The 19,544-nt window shown below is 43.9% G+C and overlaps 1 protein-coding gene and 1 non-coding gene across 2 annotated transcripts in view; both read left to right on the top strand.

Annotated features, from left to right (window-relative positions):
- The first annotated feature begins 6,257 nt into the window (after positions 1 to 6,257).
- trnap-cgg (transfer RNA proline (anticodon CGG)) lies at positions 6,258 to 6,339 on the top strand. The gene has a single exon. It is a non-coding gene; the product is annotated as a tRNA-Pro (tRNA).
- A 10,329-nt stretch (positions 6,340 to 16,668) lies between these two features.
- Positions 16,669 to 19,544, top strand: part of LOC140206151 (probable voltage-dependent R-type calcium channel subunit alpha-1E) — a 632,362-nt gene continuing 629,486 nt past the window's right edge. Inside the window, exons 1-2 of the mRNA XM_072274389.1 lie at positions 16,669 to 16,751; positions 18,261 to 18,581. Of these exons, the coding sequence (XP_072130490.1) occupies positions 18,262 to 18,581 (320 nt within the window). The 5' untranslated portion in view covers positions 16,669 to 16,751; position 18,261. The remainder of the gene's footprint in view (positions 16,752 to 18,260; positions 18,582 to 19,544) is intronic.

Raw genomic sequence — 19,544 nt, 5'->3', positions numbered from 1 at the left:
TGACTATCAGCTACTTGAACAGAAAATGCTAAGAAAATCGTAGAAATTAGTAGATTTGGAACGGAGCTCGCAACACAGCCGCTATACACAGCACCATCTTGATCTTGGTAGTTCAGATGTGAACAAAAAAAGCAAGATACGTGATGTTGTAGAGTTTGAAAATATCCAGAAAACTACAATGTTCTCCATTGGTGGCATTCCTCAAGCTTTATTGGCCATTGGTATAAAAGTGTAGGAGGCTACAAATAGATTGGTCAAAATGCGAATGGGAAAGAGAATTAAATAAAGTACACAAAGTTAGAAACCCTGGCGAATCACTGCCTCACTGGAAGATTACTTTGGTTTCAGGATGGTGGGAGGGGAAGAAGTAATGGGACAGGAGCTACATTTCCTGAGGCTGCATGGCCAATTGATGGGGAAGTGGTAGGTAGCAGTGAAAAAGTGGGCCAGCGAGTCTTGAACAGAATGACCCCTTTGAGAATAGGCAGGAAGATGTGTATGGTGGTGGATCTTATTGAAGGTGGTGGAAATTTTAAAGAAGGGTCTGTTGAATGCAAAGGCTGGGTGGATAGTGAGACCCTGATGAAGTCTATCCTCCTGTATCAGGAAGAGATTGATGAGAAGAGAGATGCAGTTAATAGAGGAGATCTGATCAAGGGTTTATCGTCTTGCAGTCAAGTTATTGTCAAATATATGCATAGATGAAATGAAAAACCTGCAATTATACACAATTTTTACAAGAAAGAACATAATTAGAACAAATGAAAAGCAGGTACCTCATGAAAGTCATTGTGGTGTTACAATGCTGAGGTAGTGATTAGGTTCTTCAACCCAACTAGCTCTCTTGGCACTGAGGAGATCTGTCTCTATCCCTATCCTTTCCTTTGTCCAGTTCTCTCAGATCCTGAGGTAGGCCTGAAGTAAGCTTGGAGCTTGGGCCTCTCCTCAGTTTCCAGGCAACACGCCTCAAGATATCTAGTCATCCTCCATGGCTTTCATCTGAATAGTCCCTTCACCTACTTGCCAACCTCTGTCCCCTGCTGACAACACCACCACAGGACAGAGGGGAATGGCAGCAAAACAATCTTTGGGCTGCTAAATTGGAATTTGCCACTCAGAGGTTAGAACATCTGTGAATATACCGTGCCTCCTTGTAGGATGGACCTGCACTTCATTTGGGGTCCAGAAAGGGACCTGGAATTTGGGACTGAATTGTCCCCATGTCCACCACCTTTTGCCAATATGAAGAGTCATACAGCATGGAAAAGGCCCTTCAGCCCAACTGGCCTATACTATCCAAGGTTCCCATCTAAACTGGTCCCATTTGTCCCCATTTGGCCATATCCCTCTAAACCTTTCCTATCCATGTACTTATCCAAGTGCCCTTAAATGTTGTTAATGCACTGACTCAACAACTTCCTTTGGCAGCTGATGTTATATTCTGACCACCTCTAGGTGAAAAGATTCCAATTTGATCTCTCCTCTCTCACCTTCAAAACTGATGTCCTTTAGTTCTTGATTCCTCAACTCTGGGGAAAAGACCAAAATGACCTTGCCTATGCCACTCATGGTTTTATCTATCTCTATAAAATCATCCATCTGTCTCCTTCACACCAAGGAATAAAATCCCAACCTGCTCAAGCCCTCTCCATATATCAGTCCCTTAAGTCCTGGCAACAGCTTTGTAAATCTGTTCTGCATTCTTGCCAGTCTGGTGACATCTTGGCTGTCTCTGAAACCGAATACAATATTCCAAGTGCAGCCTCACCAACTCCATGTACAATGACAACATAACATCTTAACTTCTATATGCTGAGTTCTAACTGATGGAGGCCAGCAAGCCAAAATCCACCTTCACCACCCTGTCTATCTATAACACCATTTTCCGGGACCTATATGCTTGCACCCCCAGATCCTCCAGTTCTACAACACTCTCCATGATCCTACAGTTCACTGCGATGAGTTGGCAGTGGAAAGAGAAAATGTATTTGAGGTATTCTACTGGACCAGGAAGAATTAGGGTGATCCCTGACTTCCCCACCACCACACCAGCTCCTTTGGTTGGTTCAGGTGGGAAAGGTGAAGCTTCCCAGGAATGAAGGGCAGGAATATTGTGCGGTGCTCTCCAATGGGTTCCACTCTCAGTGAGCCTATTCTGAAGGCCAGAGATGCAGCCTAATCAGACTTCAGGAAAATACAGTCTTCCTGTACAATAGCTTGAAAACCCAATGGCCTCTGCCTTCACACAGGTCTCCATACCCACGATGGGATGGATCGATCTTTGATATTAGAAAAGGTGACAGACAGGACCACAGATGCACCATTACAGTCACAAAGCTGTAGGAGCACGTGAAGTGGACACAGATCTACATGCTACACCAACCTCCAGTAGAACCAGCAGCAAAAATACACAGTAAAGGGTTAAGGAGATGAATTTGCCAAGGAGGGTGACAATGTTATTATGGTAGACCTGCAGTTGGAGGAGGATTCTGATCCCTTGAAATTCCCTCCGTTTACTACACTTCAAGGTAGAACACAGAACAGTACAGCACAGTATAGGTCCTTCAGTCCACTACATTTATGCCAATTTAAACTAGCCCCATCTGCGCTCCATCCCCTACCTGTTCATGTGTCTTATCTAAATGCTTTGTAAACATTGCTATAGGGAGAAGATCATGACCATTCCCCTTATTTATACCCCTAAACTATGACTTTGACCTTATTTAACTCAGACTCCTGAGCTCCAGTGAGAATTTTCCATTCTATCCAATCTTTCCTTGAACCAAATGACTCAATTCCAGGCAGCATCTCTTCTGCACTCTTTCTAGCACTACTGGATTCTTCCTTGCTTTCCATGACATCCTGAGATAGATTTCATCAGCTCCTGGGGATTTCCACACCTTGGTGTATGTCATTTTTCCTAACCTTCCTCTTTCCTGATACAAATTCCAGACTATCAGCTAAAGTAGGACATACTGTATACAGTAAATAGGGTGTCAGAGAACAGTGCATGGAGGCACCTTGGTATTCAAGTCCATACTTCTCTAAAATTGGCAACATAGGTGGATATGGTGGTGAAGAAGGCATAGGGCATAGTCCAGTACAGAGAATCGAAGATTTGGTACATGAAGCACCGGGTCAATGCTTTTTTGATATCATGTACAGTTCTGGTCACACTGTAGGAAGGGTGTGGTTGTGGTGGAGAAGGTGCAGAGGAGATTCACCAGGATTGGACCAGAGAGAAATTTATAAAATTATCAGAGGCATAGGGTAGACAGTTAGGGACATTTTTTTCCAGGGTGGCGGTGACATAAGACAAAAGGGCATAGGTGAGAGGAAGGAGATTTAGAGAATCTGAAGCGTAATATTTTCACATAGTGTTGGAATCCGCCTGAGGTGGGGGTGGACATTCTCCCAACATTTAAGAGGCATCTACTGTAGATCCATATTTGAATTACTAAGGCATAGAAGGCTGTGAACCTAATGAGGGTAAAGAGCAATTGTATTAATGCATATACTGGTCGGTGTGGATATCTTGAGTAATTCTCTGCTGTACAGCACTGACTCCATGTGCATGCTTACAAAAATTATTTCCTCTATGCCTTTTCCTAAACCTATGTTATCTCATAATCATTTCTGTCATGGAGAAAAGTTTGCTTTTATCTACCCTCTCTGTGCACCCCATTATTTTGTCTACCTCAATCAGATCCCCTCTGAGCTCCCTACCTACCTTGGGACTGCTGGATGGAATGAAGCAGTTTCGATGCCTATCACATGATTTCTGCAACAGTATGGAGTGATCTATCGCTTAAATTGCAGTAGTTCGCACTTCCAGGCCTTGGATGTTTTGCCAGCATCTAGCCAAAACAAGAGGTGTACATGCCCATGAGAGAGGCAGATATTAGGGTGTACAGAAGCCGTTAAATAACGAGGTGAACCACATGGTTAAATGATCTGTTTCCATACTGCAAACTTGATGTCATTCAGTGCAGCCCGAATGCAGACCACTGGAACACTTGAAATGGCAACAAAAGTAAGTGCATAACTTTAAATGCAGTAGGTCCTTTTCTCAGAACCCAGCCAATGTCCACCACAGAGGGTGAACCTGTTGACACGTCTTCACACTGTACCTGCCAGGTGAGTGTTGAACAAGTATTTCAGCTCGTATCCACTCTGCAATATAACTGCACTAGGGATGTTTTCTGATTGAATATTGACATTGTTGTGTCTGTCCTGGGCAGTGGAGATGGAGATCTACTCTTTCTCTACTGCATGCAGTGCTTGCCCTGGGAATTATTGATGGGATAGTGCGAGTAGTTCTATATTTGCCCTGTGTTGGCTCTGCCCTGGAAGGTTAAATGGAGCAATGGGATAAGAATTCCGCTGACAGTCTGCTTGAACTATCTTCTCATGAATGATGGACGGTCAGTATTGGCCGCCACATGCTAAACTTAGTGAGCTTTCTTTGCTGCCCTGGGTCAGTACTGATTATTTAGCTTTCTTGTCAATGTTTTCCAACGTTACAACATTACCTTTCAAAAGTAGCTGCAGAACATAGTGATGAGGAATAGACACCTGAATTTGGCCCCATGATTTCCAATGTCTTCCATCTCTGGCATCCAGTTCATCTCAGCTGTATGTCATCTATGGAATACTGAAAGAAACAGATTTCTCTAATTCATTGTCAGCTTCATCTTTAGGGCCTAATTTTAAGGTGAGGAGTAAGGAGTTTGGGGTGGTGGGGAGGGGAGATTAGTCTGACGAAGAACAATTTTTACCTGGAAGATGATTGCAATCCGGCATGCAGTGTGTCTGAGGCAGGTATGGATGCAGGTAATAGGTTAAGATTTAAGAAACAACTGGAAAACACTTTATCCCCAGGCCATAGTAGACAGCGGAACAAGTGCAGCTAAATAGTAAACACAAAATACTCTGCAGATGCTGGGATCAAAGCAACACTCGCAGCACGCTGGAGGAACGCAGCATGTTGTGTGTTGCAGATAAATAGTTAGTTACTTGATGGTTATCTTTTTAAAAATTTTTTTTTTCTGGCAGGATTATTGGGATCAAAGAACAATGTGTCGGAGAAAATCAGGAGGTCAGGACCAGTGGAGTGAAGCTCCTGGGATATCGTGGACATTCTTGTTGCCCAGTTCCTGTGTTGTAATAGTCTGCATTTGGGCTGACTACATCTGATTTGTAGCAGAGAAACAGACACTTTAACCCACCAGATCCATGCCAGCATTTGTGCTGCTCCTCATCATTTAACCCCTTTCAATACATCTGAATATTCCTCTTTCCCGTACATTTAAACAACACTTGTTTAAGGATGGAATACACTGAATTCGTCAGGTTCTGTTCTATGCTTTATTTTCCTCCAAGTGAGCCCCTGAATTTCTATGCTTTTGGTGTACTCAGCTGCAGAGAGTACAAATTGAATCTGTTTTTCTCACTTGCTCCATTTGCATTAATTTAGTTCAATAATGAATTTTCATATTTATGAGTAGATGTTTATTTAAAGAAAAATATATTTTAATTGTGTCCAGGCTGCAAGGTAAAAGCACATTCCTATAAACACTCTCATTAACATCAAAATGTGTTCTGTTCTGATGACTCTGTGATTGCCCCCAAGCTGAACGCATTATCAAATTGGGTTAGGGGTGGGCAAGTCAGCCAGGGAACCTGTTCTTGATCAAAGTCTTGTGCTGGAGAGTGCACATGATGCTGTGCATGGAGAGGGCTGGTGTAGCTGATATGCTTTACTGCAGACCTTTACTTCTGTCTGTAGACCTTAGTTGAATGACCTAGAAATTCCAAAGTGCATACAAATGTATGCAAATCTGTTGCTGTAAAGGGACATGGGCCAGTTGTTGGTGTGGTCAGACGGAAATTGGATGTGTTACATTGGAAGATGTAAATGTTGTGATGCCTTGGCTTTAACTACCTGTAACGTTCCGTTATTTTGGCTCGTGTATGTCTAGGGGAAATCCCGCCCAGCACCTGCTTCAGCAGTCCCCTCAGGGTCAATCGTCGCCCGAATCAATCACAAACATCAATCATCAGCCAGCACACCCAGTAAATTTTAACACATACACTTTATAGATATTAATGCCCTAGAATTAGTAATATCTATAAAGTGTATGTGTTAAAATTTACTGGGTGTGCTGGCTGATGATTGATGTTTGTGATTGATTCGGGCGACGATTGACCCTGAGGGGACTGCTGAAGCAGGTGCTGGGCGGGATTTCCCCTAGACATACACGTTGGTCTAGGGGTATGATTCTCGCTTCGGGTGCGAGAGGTCCCGGGTTCAAATCCCGGACGAGCCCCCACTTGTAACGTTCCGTTATTTTGGCTCGTGTATGTCTAGGGGAAATCCCGCCCAGCACCTGCTTCAGCAGTCCCCTCAGGGTCAATCGTCGCCCGAATCAATCACAAACATCAATCATCAGCCAGCACACCCAGTAAATTTTAACACATACACTTTATAGATATTACTAATTCTAGGGCATTAATATACATGTGATACAGAGAGGAAAGTAATGAAAAAAAAAGGCGCCAACACTTATTCAAAGTCCAAGTTCTTCGCGCGCTACCGTTGGAGCTCAAGTTCGACGTCAGACGACCACCCGAATTCCGTCGACCCACGGCTCGGGACCACCCGAAGTGATCGACCGGAGCCTCTCCGCACGTCCGCCGTCCTCCTCGTCTCTCCTCCCGACTCCCCGCCAAAACCCAGTCCACAGTCATATCATACAGCATGGCATCCGAAAACAAAACGATACATAACCACCCATTGGCTAATAGCACCCTCTTATCACCCTCTAAACCACAATAAACTGCTAGCGCAAACTCTCTGCAGCGTTAAAACACAACAAAGCCGCATTCCACAGATTAACATAACAAAAATCGCCATTTTAAATGTAACAAAAGAAAGACCCCGTACATACCCAAATGACCATGTGTTATTTTACTCATCATCTGAATATAAAGGCACAAATTACAGCAGAGGTGCTGTTGTAATTGTGACAACATTAATGATGTACTTCAGCAAACCTTAGTGAGAAAGGGGCTTTCCTTCATCCCTTTCTCAACCTAATTCTACAGAATGTATCTTGCTCTTGGTCTTTTCTCCTTATTGATCTATCTTAGCCAACCTCCATTTTGTCGCCTGTCCTACATCTCACCCCTTTCTCCCAGCTCTACTTTTCAAAATGTAAATTCCCCAGTTCTGTGGAAGTGTTGACCAATGACCCATAATGTTGACCGATGTTTCTTTCCACAGATGTTGCTTGACTGGCTGAGTTTTTCCAGCATTTTTATTCTTAGAAATATTTTTTTATTTAGTGAGCTTTATCCGGTGTGGCTGGATGGGTGACACTAGTTTTAAATAACTTGTTGAAAGATATCTTAGCAACACACACAAAATGCTGCAGGAACTCAGCAAGCCAGGAAACATCTATGGAAAAGAGTAAACAGTTGACGCTTTGGGCTGAGACCCTTTATCAGGACTTTTGTTTGTATTGCTTGGTCTTCAAGCATCTGCAGAATTTTCTCTTGTTTGTGATTGGAAGGTATCTTACTACGTTCTAATCTCACCTACTTTGGTAGAACTAATGTTCTCTATTTTTAACCAGATAGGTGAAACTTCTTCAGTATTATTTCATCCACATTGGTGTGATGGATATCACCAAGTGTTATATAATGTTTTGAGTCTAATTTTAATTTTACCCACCTTGGTGGGACAGAACTTATCTATCTTTATTTAGTTTGTGAAACTGATCTTACTAAATTTTGTCTGGTTTATTGGACAGTCATTTAATCATTTGTTGTCCTGTTGAATGGATCTGCATGTTTTATTCCTTTATTGTAAATTATTTTACAAGATTCTCTTGTCAGAGATGCAGCGTGACCTGCCCCCCACATGCCAACTCTACTGTTTCAAACAAGGGTTGGAAGTTTATGACAAACTGTTTGCAGTCTCCATTTCCAACTTGCTCAGCAGTCTGGGGAGCATTCCATCTACAGCAGTTGATTTGCTCACCTTAAGTGTTGCCTTTCCAACATCACCTCTAATTCATTATCTCCTTCCACGAGAGCTTTGCAGAATCTTCCTTGATGAAGACTGTTTAAAAAGTACTCAGTTGGCATTCCAATACTGCTCACTATTTCAATTCAAGTCTTTTGGAATCTCTGCTGTTCTCATGCCACAGAGGTTTCCTATATATCTTACTAGTTACAATAGACAGATTCTCCCATAGTTGTTATTGTCTTCTGTCATTGTCATCTCTCCTTTCAGATGACAATTAGTTTTGTCTCACTTGAATTATCATCTGACATGTGCCACACACCATTTTTTATGTCATTTCTATGTCCTTTGTCATCCAACAAATTGTGGCTTGCTTCCCCTTTAGGCATGTACCCAGTCTGTACCTGAAGTCACCAGTAGAGATAGCACTGTGGCTCCATTTTACCCACACCGGATCTTCGTGAGTCACAGAGCACTACAGCACAGAATCAGACCCTTTGACACATCTAGTCCATGCTGACCCAGTTTTCCACTTCGTCCTATCTGCACTCAGACCATAGCCTCCCATACCTCTGTCAATCAAGAGTCTCTTGGGTAGGCACAACAATGTACAAAGAACGAAGAGATGTGGACCATGACCAGGTGATTAAGTATCATTAACTCAAATAGTTTCACACCAATATCATGGGCCAATAGACTTTTCCTGTGCTGCATTATTCTTGATTCTAAGGATTGGGAGAAGAAGGCTTTAAGTTCCAGAGGAAATGAAGAGGGGCAAGAGAACTAAAGGAAAGGTCTATGATGAGGTGGCAGTCAAGATTGAATGATATGGCATGGTGCCAGCTGAGAAAATGTGGTGAGGGCTGATGAACAACACAATGTGTGTCTTGGGAAGATATAAATAGAATAAAATCTGATCCACCAGATGAGGAGAGAAAAGTGAATATTGGAAACGTAAGCAACAGGCTGGTTATACGCAATAACTGAATTCAGTGTTGAGTCTGAAATTCTGTGATGCCCTAAGTTGGGATATGAGCACAGTTCCACAAGCTTACATTAGGCATCGTTGGAAAAAGTTGGATTGGAAGTGGGAGGGAGAATTAAAGTGAGAGACAGCATGATATCAGGCTTACCCTTGTAGACCAAATGAAGGTGTCCGGTAAAGTTGTCACCTAGTCTGTGTTTGGTTTTAAAGCAGGCAACATTGCGAGTGGTGAATAAAGCACACAAACTTGGAAGAAATTCCAAAATGGATGTAATGAGAAGGTTGATGACAGACTGCTCTGGAGTGAGTGCCCCTTTGGAATTTTGAAAAGTGAGTAGGTGTAAGTTGCTAGTACCACCTTAAAGGTGTGAAAATTGAAGGCAGTTGGGATTGAATATGAGAACGAAAGAATTTCTATCTGTGCTCTGGGTGGGAAGAAAGGAGGTTAGAACAGAAGCACAAAAAATGGAAGAGACGTGCTTTAGAGCCATGTTGACCTTGGGGGGGGGGGGAGGGGAGTCCTAGTTGAGGAACCAAAGATGCAATGGAAATGGAGAAGATAGGAGAACCGAATTGAGTCTTTGTGGCAAACAGAGTAAGCTGCAACAACAAACTTGCACTAAACGTATAAGATCAAAGAATTGATTGTGGAGGTCAGGAAGTAGAAGTAGATGGAAGACGCCTAAGACCTCATTGAGAGATCAGCAGTGGAAAGGGTGAGAATTTTCTTCCTGGGTGTCAACATCTGAGAGTCTACAAAGAGGTCACAACAGCAGATATATTTCATTAGGAGTTTGAGATTTGGTATGTCACCAAATAGTCTACAGATACGCCAAGAGCATTCTAACTGGTTATATCAGCTTCTGGTATGGAGCTGCAGAACTTACAAACACAAACACAGCCAGCTTCATCATCGGCACTCACCTCTCCAGCATCCAGGACATCTTCAAAAGAGCTGCATCCCTCATTAAGGACTCCCATCACCTAGGACATGCCCTCTTCTCATTGCTACATTTAAAGATGAGGCACAGGAGTCTGAAGATGCACACTCAACATTTTAAGAACAGCTTCTTCCCCTCCGCCATCCTCTTTCTGAATGGACATTGAAGCCGGAAACACTACTTCACTATCTTTTTCTCTTTTTACACTAATCGTATCTTATTGCAATGTATTTTTTAATGATGTATTCCACTGTACTGCTGCCACTAAACAACAAGTTTCATGACAAGTCGGTGATATTAAAGCTGATCTGATTTAGAAGTAGAAGTGTATTTAAACAAAACTGGTTGCTAACCTGTCAACTGAAAAGCAGAGAAAGGGGTTGAGGAACTGAATGGAAATGTCAGAGACAAGTGAGAACAAGGTGGAAATTGACAGTGACAGCTACACAATTTTTCAGTTTTGTACAAGAAGCAGTGCCAATATAACCACTAAGGTAAAGAAAAACGAGTCCAGAAGAAGCTCTGTGTAGGATCAAAACAAAGGTCGTTCCACATCTCCCACAGGGAAAGGCACAGCTTGAGCCCACGAGTTCCACCTTCTGAATGAAAGGAACTGAGAGAGTGGCAAAAGCAGGAGTTCAGTGAAATGAGGACAGCTCAGTCAGATGGACAGTGGTGGTTCAAAGCGACTGGTTGGACCTCTGCTCTAGTAGGTAAAGGGTACTCAGACCACCCTGGTATGAAATGGAGGTACAGAGGGATTGGGTGCCCATGCTAGAGCAGAGCTAGTTAGGGTCCAAGCACTGGAAACAATCAAAGCAGTCGAGAGCATTGCTAAATTCTGATTACATTGGAGACTCACCAGAATGCTGCTTTACTTGGAATGTTTTAGCTGGAAGGTGAGACTGGATAGGTTGGGTTACAAGCAGCATGAACAGAATTGAGAGTGATCATTTTTTTCAATAGCAGGGCTGTTAGTGATGGGAAATTGGGGTTTAAGATACTATGCACAAGATTTAGGGGGAATCCAAGGAAGCACCTTGACACTTAAAGGATAATCGGTATCCACACCACACTGTCAGTGTGTGTAATGAAGGCAGAAGCTCTCAGTATTAAAGAAGTAAACGACAAGAAGTAGAACCATTAAGGTATATTACGCTATCAACCAAGTGTTAGTAAATGGGGCAAAAGCTGAGCTGCTGCAGGAAGACTGGTGGTCAGTCAGCATCTATGGAGGGAAATGGATGTTCCCATCGATCCACCCTGCCTCCCTTATTTGGTTCCCCTCTACCGTCTTTTCTTGTCAGACTCCAGAATTGGCAATACTTTATTATGTTTGTACCTCCACCTGTCACCTCCCAGCCTCTGTTACTATCTCCACTCTTTCCTCCCCAATCTGACTTTGTCAGCCAATCAACCCTTCTTCACCTGTATCTACCTATCACCTGCAAGCTCTTGACTCACTCCTCCCTCTTGACAATTATACTGACCATCTTTCCTCTATCAGTTCAATTGAATTGTTTCAACGTGAAACATTGACTGTCCATTTCCCTCCTCGCATTTCAGAATCGGGTTTAACATCATTGGCGTATGTTGTCAAATTTGTTGCTATGAGGCACCAGTACATTACAGTACATACTAATAAAAACAGTAAAAATATATATCTAAAAAATTAAATTAATTGGGTAAAAAGAGGGGAAAAATAGTGAGCTAGTGTTCATGGGTTCAATGTCCTTTCAGAAATCTGATGGCAGAGGGGAAGAAACTATGCCTGAATTGTTGAGTGTGTTCCTTCAGGCTCCTGTACCACCACCTAGATGGTAGCAATGAGAAAAGGGCAAGGTCTGGGTGACGGAAGTCCTTAATGATGGATGCTGCCTTTTTGGAACACCTTGCCTTGAAGATGTCCTGAATGCTAGGGAGGCTAGTGCCCATGATGGAGCTGACTGAGTTCACAACTTTCTGCAGCTTATTTCAACCATTGGATATGACTCCTCAGATGCTGTCCATTCTGCTGACTACCTCCAACAGCTTGTTTTTAGCTCCATATTCCAATACCTGCAAGAGGTGGCAATGGAGATAATGGATCAACTTCCAAAATATCATACATCCTTGAAGCTGCAGTTGTTTCTGACTTGCTGCATCTCCAAGCAATGTTTTCTGGCATAACCAGTCCTTGTGCTGAAAAATACTGGAAGGAGTTCAAAACAGCCCCCACTTGGCAAGTGACGAATCCATTGGCGACCTCACCCACTGGCACCAGGGCTGGTTTGATGAAAAGAGAAAACAATGCTTAGATTTGAAATATCCCCAGATTGAATGGAGGAACTTGCTGCACTTGGAACATCAACATTTCATGGCAGCAAATAAAAGAGGTGCTCAGGGAGAAAAACTCAAAGATCTATATTATCAAAGAAAATTTGGTGAAAATACAAGAAGAAGGAGATCCAGCTCTATATTGATAAATGATATTTGGAGCTCTTTCCAGGTCAACAGGTCATTTATGGTTCAATGCCCTTGGGTTCCTCCCTGGTTTGGAGGATATGTGCTTTAAGAAAAGTTTTGGCAAGCTGGGGCTATATACCAGTGGTGACTGAGGGCAGATTTGATGTTAGTTTATAAAATTATGCATAGCGCAGATAGAATAAACAGCCAGCATCTTTTCCCAAGATTGAATCTCTGATACCAGAGCGCATATATTTAAGGCGAGAGGGGCAAAATACAAAGGAGATGTATGGGACAAGTTTTCTTTTAAACCAGAGGTTCTCAGCCTTTTTTAAGTCATGGATCCTTATTACGAACTGAATGGTAACCCCCGTGGGTTGGTAGCATGCACTGCCAGCTATGGGGGTGGAGACAGAGAGCATTGGAGTTTTTAAAGAGATTCTTTAATAGATACATGGATATGCTGAGGAGAGAAGGATATGGACAATGGGATAAGAGGGATAAGACACACCGAGAGGGATAAAAGCTAAGTCCTGCCAAAGAGAATCAATCACTTCCCCTAAACTCAAGAATGTGTCAAGTAAGCCAATAGTCATGAGGCTTCAGAAGGAAACATTTTGCCAGTTAGTCTTCATGGCTGGGGATAGGGAATTGGTTTCATGAACTTATTTTTTTTGGAATATGGGACAGAAAGTGGAGGAAAACCAACACATTGATTTCATTAAGAATGGAGACATGCCATTGTGGAAATTTTTGAGAGATTGGCCTGTGCTTCACTGTCTGGAAGTCAACCTGGAATCTTAAGGAGAATGTTAGAAACCGCATCGAGACCTGTGCATTTCCTCCGTGACCTTGACAAGACTTTGACCCAGTGCAAAGATATTGACAAGGGTATTGTCTTATGAAAGATATTGACTAGATTTGATTTCCCAACCCAATACAACAGATTTCTAAAGCTTGTGTTGTCCATTCTCTGTATAGATCACGGTGAGTATCATATGTCCTTAAAACAGCATTCAAGTTAGCTCTCATCACTCTGTCCGGTTACCTCAGGAATTATTTAATCCTCACCAAAGGCTACTTCCACATTGGAATTTGATTTGAGTAAGTGCAATGAGAGTTCTTTACTATTTTTAAACACTCAGGTTTCTAAGACATCTATCTGATGAACCAACCATTCTTGTTTACACCAATGACCATCTCAAGTCTGCATAAAATCCCTTTGCTGAGGCTTGGCCAGTTCAGGAACTCTTCCTCAATACAAGAAGGTCAAGGTAACTTATTAGCCAGCTCAAGTTCCTGAAAATGACTCTCCCTGATTTTGACGGAGAGATAGACCCCGGAGACAGCTCCTTTCCTCAGTGGTCACCTCCTTTCCTGTGAGTGTCGCTGGTGAGATTCACCACTGAATCAGTTCTAGTTTAAACTATGAGGCCAACAGAGAAATTGAGCTGGATCTGCCAGACAGCCTTGGTTCTAAAGTTTTGGTCTCTTAAGCTTTTCTTTCCAGTGGTATACCTTGGATTGCTATCAACAGTGGAAGGTCACTTGTTCTACTTGAATGAAAGACCACAAACATGTCTGATTTCATATGAGTAAAAATCATAATACACTGCTTGTAGACAACTGCTGTCTCCATTCCTATTTGTGAGGTACAACAGGAGTTTAACATGTCATTGGAAGCCATGAAACAAATGGCAGAATATGTGAGGTTGCTGCAGCTATGTGAAACTAGAATCAGAAGGTCATACAGCAGGGAACGGGCTCTTCCGCTCAATTCATTCATACCAACAAAGGTGTTGTCCTGACCTAGCCCCACCAGCCTGCATTTGGCCCATATTCTTCTAAACTTTTTCTATCTGTACCTGTCTAAATGCCTTTTAAACATGTTTAAAACCCCTGTTTTTTCAGTCCTGAAGAAGGGTCTCAGATCAAAATGTTAATTGTTTATTCATTCCCGTAGATGCTGCTTGAGTTCCTCCAGGATTCTGTGTGTGTTGCTTTAGATTTCCAGCATCTGCATGTTTATCTTTGGCCTTCATGCCTGTGGTGAACACTATGTTCAATTAAACTAAATCTCTTCTGTCTATATGTGATCCATATATCTCCATCCTTGCGGATTCATATGTCTATTTTTTAAGCAGCCTCTTAAATGTTACTATTGTATCTACTTCCATCCCTCCTCCTGGCAGTACATTCCAGACATCTAGCAGTCTCTGTGTAAAATAAATTGCCCTACACATCTCCTCTGAACCTAAAAACAAACAAGAGAATATCTGCAGATGCCGGAAATCCAAGCAACACACACAAAATGCCGGAGGAACTCAACAGGCCAGGCAGCATCTATGGTGAAAAGAACAGTCGACATTTCGGGCAGAGACCCTTCGGCAGGACTGAAGGAAAAAAAATCTACTCCTCGTCATATTTTCTCCCGTCCTTCTGAAAGGTCTCGGCGTGAAATGTCAACTGTACTTTTTTCCTTAGATGCTGCCTGGTCTGCTGAGTTCCTCCAGCATTTTATGTATGTTCCTTTGAACCTAGCTTTTTATCTTAAATTGTATGCCCTCTCGTTCTACACGTTTTGACCCTAGGAAAAATATTCTATGAGCCCAAAAATAACTTATGCACTATAATTTCATAATTATATAAACTTGTATCAGTTCTCTTCTCAGCCTCTGACACTCCAATGAAAAGACAAGTTTGTCCAACCTCTCTTTGAAACACATGCCTCATAATCCAAGCCACATCCTAGTAAACTTCTTGTACACCCTCTTTAAAGGCTCCACATCTTTCTGGTAACAGGATCACACACAGTACTTCAAGTTCAGCCGAACTGAAGTTTTATACAGTTCCAACATGATTTCCTTATTCTTACACTCAGTGTCCCAACCAATGAAGGCAAACCATCCTATCTATCCTTTCAGGGGGCTATGGACTTGGACACCCTCAAGATCCCTCTGTTTAACAATGTTGTTAAGTGTGCCATTTACTGTATATAGTAGACCTCCCAAAGTACAATACCTCACACTCCATCTGCCCAGATCTATAACTGACCTATTTATAAGACTTGTGAAAAATAATTGTAAAGACAAAACAATCAGTATTGAGTGAGTGGAATGTTGGGTTACTTGGCACAAGGGGGAATTGTCCGGTATAGAATGATTGCGAGCAAACGGTGCAGGTGCTCCTCTTCAGCTTCTCTAAGCTGAGCTTCCCCTCATTAGGAAACAAGCAATGGAAACAAGAATTGGAATTACAGTGCAGAGAAACCAGGGGTGACACTTCCAGCTCAGGGGTTTTCCTGGAGATGTGCAAGGAGGGAGTCAGACAGGAGCTCAGAAGCTTGGACAATGGTCTAAGAAAAGACACTAGAATCTTCAAGAGGTCTGGACAGATGTAAGAAGGAATTGAGAGAGTTCAATTAAAATCATAAGAGGTTCTGCAGATGCTGGAAGTCTTGAGTAACACACACACACACACAGTGCTGGAGAAACTCAGCAAGGCAGGGAGCACCTATGGACAGGAATAAATAATCCATCTTTCGGGACCAGACCCTTCATCATTACAAAAAAACAGAATGCAGCATGTACTTAGGAGAGCATCTGTGCAAGGACAAACAGTTGAAAATTTTTTAAAAGGCAACTGAAGATATTGGAAATCTGAAATTAAAATAAAGCAAAAAAATACTGGAAGTACTGGGCAGGTCAGGCAGCATAGACCTGAAACTGGTTTCTCTTTCACAGATGATGCCTCACCTGTTGAATGCTTCCAGTATTTTCTGTTTTTGAATTTATCGATTTTCACGCAAAGACCATGGAGGTTTAATACATGCCTAGAGGTAAATAAAGACAAGTGAATGATGGGGGACTGAAGGAATCACGCGATACACAAATCTAATGGAGTTGTGTGTGTAAGGATAACTATCAACCAGGAATACAAGGTAGTCAGCGTGAATTTAACAGGATTAGGACGATAGAAGTGCGGCTGTTCCCGATGTGTGTGTGCGATCGTGTAAAAGAGATGGATGAGTATGAATCATCTTCGAGGTGTGGATGGGTTCGGATGCAATGGGAAGGACGGCTATGTGTCAGTATTGGGGGAGGGTGTGGGGAGCTGCAGCGAGCGGATGGGCAAGGTTTGAATGTGGAGCAGCGACGCTTTGAGGGAGCGGGCTGTGGTGGGCAGTCGCTGCCGTGCCGCACCTTGTCCCACAGGCGGCAGTGTGAGGCTGTCCGGGGGCGCCAGGGCGCTGGCTGCGACCTCGGCGGATCCACGGTCACCCGGCAAACGGAGAGCCCGCGCACATCAGCGCCCGACCGGTCGCAGGTTCGATCCTTCGTGGGGGCGCACAGTAAGGAACCTTTCTCGACATCGTGCTTTGTTTTGTATTGCCTTTGGATGAATGAATCGTGTGGATGGGTTCGGATGTGTTTTACACTGCAGAGAGACAAAAAACCTACCCGCTGTAGTCAACGGAGGGTCGTCCTGATTTGGAACGAGGGAGGAAAGGACGATGGGGTGGGGGAGGAGGGAGAAGGAGAGGGCAGAGTGAGTGAGTGAGGGGGGGCCGGGGTTTAGAGTCCAGCTGGGCGCAGGTCGGAGGTCATCCCCAGTTGTGGCGAGCGTGACCCCGAAGCGGTGGCGGCGGCGACGAGCGCCCTCCCTCCATCACTTTCTCCTCTCCATCCGTCCGCCGGTAGTGAATGAAGCACTGGGCCAGCGAGAGGGAGCCCGGCAGTCATTGTCCAGCCTCGCCGTCTGTCTGCGGACGAGAGTGAGTGCGGGGGGCGAGGGAGGGACAGCGGATCAACATCCCCACAACCCTCGCCCCCCCGTCCCTTACTCTCTATCGCGCTCCATTCTTCCCTCACATCAGCTCCCCCTCTCCGTTCCTCCATCTCCAGCCTCATTCGTCCTTCTTTTTTCTGTTCGTTTACTTTTTCCTCTTGAACCAACCCTCATCTCTCACATATCCCTCTTATCTCCGTCACCCATCCCCTTACCCAACCCCCTCACCCAAATCCCTTACTCCCCTCACATTCCCCTTCTCCTTTTCTCAAACCTCACACTTCCCCCTTCTTTCCTTGCCACTTTTACCCGTTGCCTATCATTGCCCATATTCCTCACCCTTTTCCCCATAAAATATAGGAGAATTATTCAGCCATTCAGCCCATTGTGTCTGCTCCACTACTCGATCAAAGCAGATCTTTTTTTCAACCCCAGTTTCTCACCTTCTCTCCAAAACCTTTAATCCTCTTATCAGTCAGGAACCAATCAATCTCTGCCCTTAAATACACCCAATAACTTGGCCTCCACAGCCCTCTGTTGTAGCAGTTTCCACAATCTCAGCACTCTCTGGCTAAAGAAATTCTTCCTCATCTCAGTTCTAAAGGGACATCCCTGTACCCTCAGACATAAGACTCTTCTACTAATGGAAAAATCCTGTCTATGTCCATTCTCTCTTGGCTTTTCAGTATCAAACATTCCCCACAGGTTCTGAGCCAAAAATTGCACAGAGTGCACCAAATGTGGTCTGACCAATCCCTTCTATAGCCTCAGCAGTACATCCTTGCCTTTATATTCTAGTTCCCTCGAATTTAATATCACTGCATTTGCCTTCTTCCCTACCAACTCAGTCTGCAAATTAACTTTAAGGGGATCCTGAACTAGGACTCCCATGTCCCTTGCAGCTCCTACTTTTGAAAATTCACCATCCATATCCTAATCCCCCCTCTCTGCATCTGTCACCCTTCTGATTCCTCAGCCATCCTATTCCCCTCTCCTTCTCTCTTGCCACTTGCCCACCTTCCTTCCTCCCTGAACCGCTCAGCCATCTCAGCTGCCTGCTCTCTCTCCACAGGATGGCTCGGTTTGGGGAAGCAGTGAGCGGTTTGTCTGCCGATGCCAGCCCGGAGCAGGGAAAGAGCCGACACCAGGTGCCGGTGAGTGGGGAAACAGCTGCGGCGGCAGCCGCAGCAGGAGCAGCAGCAGCAGTGGCAGCAGCAGCAGCGGCACAGGGCTCCGCTGGTTTCAAGCAGAGCCGGGCACAGCGGGCACGCACCATGGCTCTCTACAACCCCATCCCTGTTCGGCACAACTGCTTGACCGCGAACAGATCCCTCTTCTTGTTCGGAGAGGATAACATCATCAGGAAGTCAGCCAGAAGAGTCATCGAATGGCCATATCCTTCCACATCTACTCGCCCGAGCAACTGTCTTTGTTGCGTCTCACCCAATCCACCACCTTCCCGCTGCCATCTCATCCCAAATCTCAGAGTGCTACAGATCCGAAACTGCCCTTCGGCTCACCACGTCATGTCCACCTTTCTGTCCATTTATACTATCCCCATTTGCCTGCATTAGGACATTATCCTATTGTGTCTGCTTGCACCATGACCTCTGGCACTAAGTTACAGATATCAATCACTCTCTGTAAAAAAAAAACTTACCTCCCAGATCCCTTTTAAATTTCCTTTCTCTCACTATAACTCTTGTTTTTATTAAAAGTACTGTGGGGAAAATACTTCTGAGTATTTACCCTATCTACACATTTCATAACCTTATATACGTCTACCAGGTCATCCTTCGCTCAAGAAAAAGTAAGCCCAGCCTGTCCAATCACTTCCCACCACTAAATCCTTCAATCCAGTCAACACTCCAGTGAACCTCTGCTGCCCTGTCTCCAGAGCAGTCACATCAGAACTGCACACAGCACTAGTGTTTTCTAACATGGTGACATACTGCCCAACTTTTACTTTATATTCCACATCCCGATTTTATGTTGGGGCATGGAATATCTTCCCATTCATCTGTCCCACCATGAACTCAACCCTGCCACCCATCTGCTCATCCATCCCCCCCCTCATTCCCCCAACTTTCCTCATCTCTCAGTGACTGTTCAATGATGTGTAACACATTCATTCCCTAGTTTCACGTCTCTGCATCTTTGCCCAAGCCGCCACAAGAAAATCCCAAGTACATTGACGGAACTAGATCAGCCCAGGTGCTGTTTCTTTGTCATTTCACGAAGAAACAAGGGAGCGTTAAATGGGGGTGCTGAGAAACTCTGGTCCATGGAAGCTGCTGTCCCTGTTACAAAAGCTAGGGTAAAACTGAAAGTTTCCCTGACCTGGAAATGTGGCCCT

Source organism: Mobula birostris, chromosome 12 (assembly GCF_030028105.1).
Source record: "Mobula birostris isolate sMobBir1 chromosome 12, sMobBir1.hap1, whole genome shotgun sequence".
NCBI lineage: Eukaryota > Metazoa > Chordata > Chondrichthyes > Myliobatiformes > Myliobatidae > Mobula > Mobula birostris.
This window is presented reverse-complemented; position numbering and strand designations above follow the sequence as displayed.